General features: G+C 35.7%; 1 protein-coding gene across 1 annotated transcript; it reads right to left on the bottom strand.

The window, feature by feature from the left end:
* Positions 1–465: 465 nt before the first annotated feature.
* LOC128654434 (keratin, type II cytoskeletal cochleal-like) lies at positions 466–10,335 on the bottom strand. The gene is made up of 8 exons (XM_053708341.1): positions 9,898–10,335; positions 4,364–4,572; positions 4,207–4,267; positions 3,981–4,076; positions 3,717–3,881; positions 3,403–3,528; positions 778–998; positions 466–505 (listed from the first exon to the last, which is right to left on the bottom strand). The coding sequence occupies exons 1-8, from the start codon at positions 10,333–10,335 to the stop codon at positions 466–468; spliced, it is 1,356 nt and encodes a 451-aa protein (XP_053564316.1).
* Positions 10,336–10,729: the final 394 nt, after the last annotated feature.

Raw genomic sequence — 10,729 nt, 5'->3', positions numbered from 1 at the left:
AGTTTTGAATTGTACATGTTTAAAATAATTTAATGAGATATGATACCTGTAACAGTTAATTTGATGATATTGTGACAATCAGCTATTTGCAGTTAATGCAACACAATTTAAACAATTCAGGAGGTGGTTAAAGAAATAATTTTAGTATAATTCTTTTCAGCAGCTATGTCCATGCCCTGAGCTATATTTTCCTGTGGAGATACTTCCAGAGCTATATCCGCTTTTGTGGTGCACCCCACTTCCTCCGTGATGTCCTCCTGTGCTGGAATGTAGCACGGCTGTATGGAAAAACATGTCATTCAATATTTAAAATAGTTTTTTTTAGTACAAAGTGAATATTTTATCCTAGATTAAAAAATCTATAGTATGCACATTTTTATTCTAAATTCTTATTAATTTTTAAAGTTGAACAGCTTTATTGTCAAACAATTCTAAATAAAGATAGAGAACATGTTAAAAATAATGTTACTTACAGATGCTAACAGGACCGCCATCTCCAGACAGTCTGAAAGAAATATGATGGGATAAAATTGAGTTAATAAGAGTTTATTTCTTTTGTATGCATTATTATTATTATTGTTTTATTAAATAGTTCCAAATTCTTCATATCACAGAAAGTAATTAATCTATGGATGGGATATGGCTATAAATGCCTTAGATTACACTTTGAAAAAGATAAGATTATTTTGTACATTGTCCTTCAGTAACTGAGTAGAAATTAAACTCCCATAATTCATAGATATATTTCAAATCAGTGTGCCCACATCTATCTCTTACCTGCATTCTTCGCCTTCCAGTAGTTTCCTGTAGGTGGCGATCTCAATATCCAGCGCCAGCTTCACATTCATCAGCTCCTGGTACTCACGTAGCTGGCGAGCCATGTCCTGCTTGGCCTTCTGAAGAGCGTCTTCCAACTCAGACAATTTATTCTTGGCATCTTTTACAGCCATCTCACCACGTTCTTCAGCCTCATTTATTGCAGCTTCCAATTTAGCACGCTAGTAAGGGAAAAAATAAGAAATAGTGTTTTTAACGTGACACTAAAGTCAAAATGTAACTTTCATAATTCAGAGTATGCAATTAAAAAACAGCTTTTCAATATACTTCTGGCATCAAGTTTAACTTGTCCTCTTGGTATCCCTTGAAGGCCTAGGCAGGCTCATAAGAGCTCTGGAGCGTTACATGAGTCTTCAGCATTTTATGGAAGCAACAACGTATAACATTGCCTCAAATATTAATACAGATAATGCTACCATAGTATACCAAAGACATGTGAATGTTCTTGAGCTCTGATGGCTCTTAGTATGCAAATAGAACTAAGCCAATTTGTTAAGAGAAGCAAAAGGTGTATTTTTATTTAAATTGCATGCTCTATCTGAATTGTGAAAATTTTACTTTAGTTTCCCTTCAAACAGATTTCTTAAAGTTAACCTAAACCAATTCAATATAAAAAGGAGAAATATATGTATGACCTCATATGATTTAGGATGCAGAGGAAAGAGAATTTTCTTTAGATAGCTGTAGGTCAGACAAAAAACACACATAATAAGGAACTTTTCCTTATTTAAATATTAAAGGCCATATTACAAGTGGAGTGCTAATTAATGCTTTGCTTGATCGCTAAATGGGCTAGAAGTAAGCTTTTTGCAGTCATATTACGAGTTAAAAGTAAACTGTTTTCATTTGAGTGCTAATCCAACAAGCGCAAAATGCCAAAGTTAGAATATTGCGTGCACGTTCACATATTCCCCCATAAAAGTCAATGGAGCATGGAAAGTGGGGAAAAAACAACCTACTCTCACGCAAACCCAATCACATACTGTATTCTCATGTACACTAAACCGACATGAAAATATTAATATTTCACATTCCAATGTTCTTCACATAACATATCATTTTCTATTTATTCATAAATACATATTGATTATATATAGGTATAGATATAAACAGATATATGTGTATATATATATATATATATATATATATATATATATTTATAAATACTTAGAACATATTCTGCTATGTGCAGAGCATGGGAATGTGAAATATTTACACTAAATACATTGTTAAAACCTTTTTTATTTTAAATGAATTTTGCATAAAAAATGATTTTTTTTATGTTTTCATCTACTTAACTGCAAAGGGCTGCAATGCACTTATATATATATATATATTTTATGTGTGTACATATATATTTATGAGCAATAAGGTAGAGGCAGCGCTAATTAAAGCATGGGTATAGGGAACTAAATATATATTGTATCAAAGTATATATGTGGTGGAATAGAATATATGTTTTTATATGTGTATATACTGTATGTCTGTAAATACATATGTACACATATATAGACATATATATACATACATATACATCTTTAGACATGTCTATGTATGTATCTCTATGTTAAATCCCTTTGCCTGCCTTTTTTTTCTAACAGCTGAGATCTTTGAGCCTTTATAACTTTTGAGTGCAATCATTTTTGTGAATAATTTTATTAGATAGTGTTATTATGAGTGTAACTATACTTTGTAATGTATTTTTTTATGTGTTTTGTGCCACTTTTTAGTTTTGCAAAACAGTTAAGATTTCTGAAGTCACGGTAATAATTCTAGCGTAAATCGTTACTGCACTCAAGTGATCGCATTTACTTTCAACTCGTAATACGAGTGATAAGTCAGATGAGAGCAAACACTTGCGATAAACCCCTTATTGCTCTCGCACAAACGTTTGTGCTCCACTCGCAATCTGCCACAGGTAACAGGGTTACTTGTCGCTGAGTGCTAGTTTGAGCAAAGGGTACATATAGCTTGATTGCTGGGGAAGTTACAGCATAAAATAATAATAAAAAAACGAAGGAATAATGCTGAATTCAGGATTATTTCTTCATTTCCTTTAAATAGTTAAACACATTTACCTAAGCTCACTGGAGAGCCTCGCTAACCTGCTCTTAGGGCCTGCACTAAGGAGATGGTCCTTTAGTGTGGGCCCTTGGAGCCTACGCGCCTATGTAAGTATTTTAGTTCTTACAAGTGAACTTTTTCACCTGTAGCAGAGGAACATGTATATTGGTTTAACGAAAACAAATGTAAATGTTCAACGAATGACCGGCATTCATTTAGTTTAAAACAAGACAAATACAGAACAGCACAGGCTACAAATATATGAAATACGAAGTATTTTAAAAATTCGGAGCAAATGATTTAGCCAAACCTAAAATTTTACCTGTGTACATGTCTACTGTGGATTACTTCTTGGATTTATTAGGGAGGTATGGCAGCTGCCTAAACAGTGAGCAAAGTGCTATTTTAATAAAAGGGATTGTAGTTTCAAGCATGATTAACTGGCCTCAGGCTGACATGTACCCCAACAATATGCACAAGAATAAAATGTGTTTAGTTTACCTGATCTTTCACACCCTCTATTTCTGCCTTGAGTCTCTGAATCATTCTGTTGAGCTCAGCAATCTCATGTTTAGTGTTGCGCAAATCATCACCGTGTCTTCCTGCAGTCATACATAGCTCTTCGTACTAAAAGAAAGAAATGCCATATCATTAGGTTAACAAAAATAATCACACTTGTCGGTTTTAAGTGGTTTTCTAAACCTAAAAAAAGTCAAAGGGACACTCCAGAGCATGACTGTGATGTTATCTTCTAATTAAAATATTATGTAGTGCATAGTTTTCCCCAATACAGCATAGGATTTCTGTACACTCACCCTTGATTGATATAAGGACTCAGCCTCAGCTCTGCTCTTGTTAGCGATCTCCTCATATTGAGCTTTGACCTCAGCAATAATACCATCCAGGTCCAGGTCTCTGCTGTTATCCATGGAAACCACCACTGATGTGTCTGAGATCTGTGCCTGGAGCTGAGCAATTTCCTGTACAGTGCAGAAATAATATGTATGTTTTAATAAGTGTGCAACTGCTGTTTAAAAAAACCCAAAAAAACAAGCAAACAAGAATAACCAAACATATACCGCATCAAACAGAGCTCTCAGGAAGTTGATTTCATCAGTCAAGGAGTCCACCTTTGCTTGCAGTTCAGCTTTGTTCATAAAAGCAGCATCAACATCCTACACCAAAATAAAAAAGATCAAAATATATGAATAATATATGCAATACTTATAAAGTAATTATTTTGTTTTACTAATTTTAGGCCATGAAACTTTTGCACTAAGACCTTTTGTACTTTAAATGACTTACCCTCTTAAGTCCAACAAATTCATTTTCTGCAGTGGTGCGGCGGTTCACTTCCTCTTCATATCTGAAAATTAAAATTTTTAACACATTTTAGATTTTAGAAAAAAATGTAGATATTTTGTAAAGCATTAGTGCTACCAAACCCTAACAAATTACATACTTTCTCTTAAATTCTTCTACGGCTTCCTCCATATTTCTCCTTTCTGATTCAAGACGAGCTCTCTCACATCCAAGATTCTCAAGCTGCCTTCTGAGATTGCTAATATATGATTCAAAGAGAGGTTCAATCTGACTTTTAGCAGTTTTTTGTTCTTGCAGCAAAGCCCATTTGGTCTCTAGCATCTTGTTTTGTTGCTCTAAAAATCTTACCTAGAAGAAAATCATAAAGTTGTCATATTCTGTTTAATCTAAGCAAAATATTATACATATGTTTCTAGTTTTATTTTAGCTCAGTGATAATGATATATCTTTTAGCAAATATTGTATAAACATTTAATTGCATTAAAATATTCAACTTTGTATTTAAGTATTATGATGAACCAAGGTTATGATATTAAAGGGACATGAAACCCCCATTTTTCTTTTATGATTAAGATAGAGGCATGTATTTATCAAGCCGTCAACTGCAAATACGCTGGAATTCTGCAGCGTATTTGTGGCATGCCTGATTCGCCTTAGTTATCAAACCCTACAGACCAGCAAAAGTAGAATTTATTGACGTAACATATGATCCGACACAGATCGATGCTTACGTCACTGCAGATGTTCCGAATGCAAGTTCGGCACTATCTGACTACTTTTGCTAGTTATCAAATAACTAGCAGGTACGCTCGGCACTTTTCCGGCCCAGCGTACCTGGTTTTCAATCCGCCACCCTGGAGGCCGCGGATACCATAAGAATCAATGGAAGTCTGAAAGCAGTGAAAGCTCATGTTCGCTGCTGCCCGATATCCCATTGATTCCTATGGTAATGTCTACACCTAACACCCTAATATGTACCCCTAAGGTAAACACCCCTAATCTGCCCCCCCTACACCGTCGCCACTTACATTATACTTAATAACCCCTAAACCGCCGCTCCTGGACCCCGCCGCAACTAAATAAAGTGTTTAACCGCTAAACCGCCGCTCCCGGAGCCCACCGCCACCTACATTATATTTATTAACCCCTAATCTGCCCCCCTACACTGCCGTCACCTACATTATATTTATTAACCCCTAATCTGCCCCCCCTACACCACCGCCACTATATTAAATGTATTAACCCCTAAACCTAAGTCTAACACTAACCCTAACACCCCCTAACTTAAATATAATTTAAATAAATCGAAATAAATTATTCCTATTTAAAACTAAATACTTACCTGTAAAATAAACCCTAAGCTAGCTACAATATAACTAATAGTTACATTGTAGCTATCTTAGGATTTATTTTTATTTTACAGTCAACTTTATATTTATTTTAACTAGGTACAATAGTTATTAAATAGTTATTAACTATTTAATAACTACCTAGTTAAAATAAATACAAAAGTACCTGTAAAATAAAACCTACCCTAAGTTACAATTACACCTAACACTACACTATAATTAAATTAATTACCTACATTAACTTCAATTATCTACAATTAAATAAAATTAAATAAAATTATCTAAAGTACAAAAAACAAACACTAAATTACAGAAAATAATAAAATAATTACAATATTTTTAAACTAATTACACCTAATCTAATCCCCCTAACAAAATAAAAAGCCCCCCAAAATAAAAAACCCTACCCTACACTAAATTACAAATAGCCCTTAAAAGGGCCTTTTGCAAAGTAATCAGCTCTTTTACCTGAAAAAAAAAGTACAGTACCCCCCAACATTAAAACCCACCACCCACACACCCAACCCTACTCTAAAACCCACCCAATCCCCCCTTAATAAAACCTAATACTAACCCCTTGAAGATAACCCTACCTTGAGACATCTTCTTCACCCAACCGGGCCGAAGTCCTCAACAAAGCCAGGTGAAGTGGTCCTCCAGATGGGCTGAAGACTTCATCCAAGCCGGGCAGAAGTGGTCCTCCAGATGGGCAGAAGTCTTCATCCAGACGGCATTTTCTATCTTCATCCATCCGGCGCGGAGCGGGTCCATCTTCAAGACATCCGACGCGGAGCATCCTCTTCCATTGACGTTGACTGTAGAATGAAGGTTCCTTTAAATGACATCATCCAATATGGCGTCCCTTCAATTCCGATTGGCTGATATAATTCTATCAGCCAGTCGGAATTAAGGTAGGAAAAATCCTATTGATTGATGCAATCAGCCAATAGGATTGAAGTTCCATCCTATTGGCTGATCCCATCAGCTAATAGGATTGAGCTCGCATCAACCAATAGGATTTTTACTACCTTAATTCCGATTGGCTGATAGAATTCTATCAGTAAATCGGAATTGAAGGGACGCCATCTTGGATGACGTCATTTAAAGGAACCTTCATTCTACAGTCGACGTCGATGGAAGAGGATGCTCCATGTCGGATGTCTTGAAGATGGACCCGCTCTGCGCCGGATGGATGAAGATAGAAGATGCCGCCTGGATGAAGACTTCTGCCCATCTGGAGGACCTCTTCTGCCCAGGTTGGATGAAGTCTTCTGCCCGTCTGGAGGACCACTTCGCCCGGCTTCATTGAGGACTTCGGCCCGGTTGGGTGAAGACGTCTCAAGGTAGGGTGATCTTCAAGGGGTTAGTGTTAGGTTTTTTTAAGGGGGGATTGGGTGGGTTTTAGAGTAGGGTTTGGTGTGTGGGTGGTGGGTTTTAATGTTGGGGGGTATTGTACCTTTTTTTCAGGTAAAAGAGCTAATTACTTTGGGGCAATGCCCCGCAAAATGCCCCGCAAAAAGGGCTATTTGTAATTTAGTGTAGGGTAGGTCATTTTTTTTATTTTGGGGGGCTTTTTTTTGTTAGAGGGATTAGATTAGGTGTAATTAGTTTAAAAATCTTGTAATTATTTTATTATTTTCTGTAATTTAGTGGGGGTTTTTTTGTACTTTAGATAATTTTATTTAATTTTTTTAATTGTAGTTAATTGTAGTTAATGTAGGTAATTAACTTAATTATAGTGTAGTGTTAGGTGTAATTGTAACTTAGGTTAGGTTTTATTTTACAGGTACTTTTGTATTTATTTTAACTAGGTAGTTATTAAATAGTTAATAACTATTTAATAACTATTGTAGCTAGTTAAAATAAATACAAACTTGCCTGTAAAATAAAAATAAACCCTAAGCTAGATTAGATATAACTATTAGTTATATTGTAGCTATCTTAGGGTTTATTTTGTAGGTAAGTATTTAGTTTAAAATAGGAATAATTTATTTCGATTTATTTAAATTATATTTAAGTTAGTTGGTGTTAGGGTTAGTGTTAGACTTAGGTTTAGGTGTTAAAACATTTAATATAGTGGCGGCGGTGTAGGGGGGCAGATTAGGGGTTAATAAATATAATGTAGGTGCTGCCGTGTAAGGGGGGCAGATTAGGGGTTAATAAATATAATGTAGGTGGTGATGGGCTCCGGGAGCGGTGGTTTAGGGGTTAAACACTTTATATAGTTGCGGTGGGGTCCGGGAGCGGCAGGATAGGGGTTAATAACTTTATGTAGGTGGCGGTGGTATAGGGGTGGAAGATTAGGGGTTAATATGTATAATGTAGGTGGTGGTGGGCTCCGGGAGTGGTGGTTTAGGGGTTAATAACTTTATTTAGGTGCGGTGGGCTCTGAGGGTAAAACAGTTAGTATTGTGTGGGTGTTTAGTGACAGTATACCAAGAAAGCTGAAAAAAAGCCGAAGAGCAGCGAGATCGATGACTGTTAGTTAACAACAGTCCGCTGCTCATCACCCCGTACTTGGTGCGCGGCTTTTTGACAGCTTTTTTGGTAACTTTGGAGAACGTATTCAGGTCCGCGGCAGCGATGTTAGGCGATCTTAGGCGAGCGTATTGGTGCCGTCGGATGCAAGAAAGTCTACGCTTTGATAAGTAGATGCCAGAGCATACAATTTTAAACCACTTTCCAATTTGCTTCTAGTATTTAATTTGCTTAGTTCTTATGGTATGCATTGTTAAAAAAACATACCTAGGTATGCTCGGGAGCAGGGAGCTAGGTGCTAATTGGTGCTGAAAATATTTGCCTCTTGCCATTGGCTTTCCAGTGTGTTCAGCTAGTGCCCAGCAGTGCATTGCTGCTTCTTTAATAAAGGATACCAAGAGAATGAAGATACATTGATAAAAGAAGTACATTAGAAACTTTTTAAAAAACATATGGTCTCTCTGAACCATAAAAGAAAATTGTTGGGTTTCATGTCCCATTAAAATTGCACCTTTTGACTCTCATTACCAATTACTTTAATTGTTCCCTAGCTCTTTGCACCCTTATAATCTACAACTAGCACTAAGTAGAATGAGCAAAAACAGTTATTGCTATAACTCTGCTATCCTTTAAAGATACTGTCCACTGCCCATGTCATCTTAAACATTACCTAAATATCCCTCTAAAAGGATTCTTATATCAAGAGATGACACTGCAAAATTAATATATTTCTTGTTGTGCTTATTACTTATCCCATTTGTATTTATGTGTAATACTTTATATTTATCGATAAATCAGCTTCTGCACTCATTAGAGTTTTCCCAACCCATGTAGTATTTATATTTTAGTCATAATTACATATTATACTACACTTTACAATAAGCACAGAATATATGAAAAAACTATACGTATGTGGAAACAAAATGTTTAAATAATATATAAAAGAACTTTGGATTATTTTTAAAGGGATATTAAAGTCAAAATTAAAGTTTCATGATTCAGCATTCAATTAAAAAAAAAAAATCCAATATACTTCCATTATTAAAACAAGCACATTCTTTCTATATGCACACTTTCTGAGGCTGCAGCTCCTACTGAGCATGTGCAAAAGTGCTTAGCATATAGGTATATACTTTTTGTGATTGGCTAATGACTGTCATATGATACGGGGGGAGTGAAAATTGGATTAACTTTGAAATTTGCCAGAAAATATTCTACTGCTTATTTCAAATTAAAAGCAAGTGCTATATCATTGCCTTTTTATTGTCTATTTGTCAGCTATTCAATTCTTTTGAATTTAGAGGTCCTTTAAAGGGTTCTAAAATCTTCAGATATCTTTATATTGTAAATGGATACTTGTTTCTAATGTAGTGATATCAGAATATTTTGGCCACACGTGTTGATTGTATAGTTGGAATTATCGAGGACATTAACTATTCATTTTTAATCACTAGGCATGTGCATTCGTCAGCTTCGAGATCTGTGCAAATCCAGATCTTAGTGTGGTGCACCTTCACAAGAAATTAATCCTGGTCCGAAAATAATCGAAGGCAGCGAGCGGTCACCGTTTTCCGCATACAGCAGCTATCGAAGCTGCGAAATGCACATGCCTATTCATCACTAGAGAATTATATCTGTATGTGGCGTTATAAAACTATATGTGCACTAAACAAAAAAATAGTATATATTAAAAATAGTCAAATTGAGTATATTGCATTGACATATCTTTTCACTATGAATAATGTTGTTGAGCACTAATGTTGGAAAGTTAAATTAAATTACAGAGTTGTTTTATATTTTGGTAATACAGGTTATCTGATAGTAACATAAAGTATGTATATCATACCTTGTCTATGAAGGTGGCAAACTTGTTATTGAGACCCTTGATTTGGTCCTTCTCATCTGTCCTCACTCTCTGGATGTTTGGGTCAAGCTCCAGGTTGAGTGGTGCCAAGAGGCTTTGGTTCACTGTAACAGATGTGATACCAGTAGAACAATGTGGTCCTCCATATCCAAAGCTACCACCACCAAAACTATGTCCAATACCAGATCCTCCATGCCCATGTCCAATCTTTGAAGGATAGCAGCTACCAACTGACATCTTATGTCCACCTGATCCAAGGCTATAGACACTCCTGCTACCAAAGCTTGGGAGCATTTTGTGCCCAATGGAAACTTTCTTTGAAGTGAAGGAGCTAACACTGTGTTTGCTCAAAGAAGGTAAACAAGCTGAAGATGAGCTGAAATTTTTGTGCCCAGAACTGTGGTGAGATTGATAAGACATGTTGCTTCTGTACGAAATGATGGACAATTTAGAACTGAAGCTGTCTGTAGAGTGAGTGCTCAGTAATTCCCTCTTAGCATCTTACAGAGACTTGCCCCTTTTATATTCTCAAAGAAATGGGTTTGGCTACTTTGAAGTTCACTAAGACTGAGTAATTGACTGTTATGAGCTTGGATGCCTGGCATTATTACTGCACAGTACTCCTACTTTAATAGATATAAAACCATTAACACACCTAATATTGAAGATGAAAAGCACATGTATCCATTTAATATCATATCTTAAAGCATCCCTTTGTGCTTCTATTTCCCCAATACAGTTTATAAAATTAAAATTACCTACATCATTTTAGGATGGGCCAACATATATTTTAGTAAATATTAGGCAACTATAG

Source organism: Bombina bombina, chromosome 3 (assembly GCF_027579735.1).
Source record: "Bombina bombina isolate aBomBom1 chromosome 3, aBomBom1.pri, whole genome shotgun sequence".
Taxonomy (NCBI): domain Eukaryota; kingdom Metazoa; phylum Chordata; class Amphibia; order Anura; family Bombinatoridae; genus Bombina; species Bombina bombina.
The sequence above is the reverse complement of the archived record's forward strand: the minus strand, read 5'-3'. Positions and strand labels throughout refer to the sequence as shown.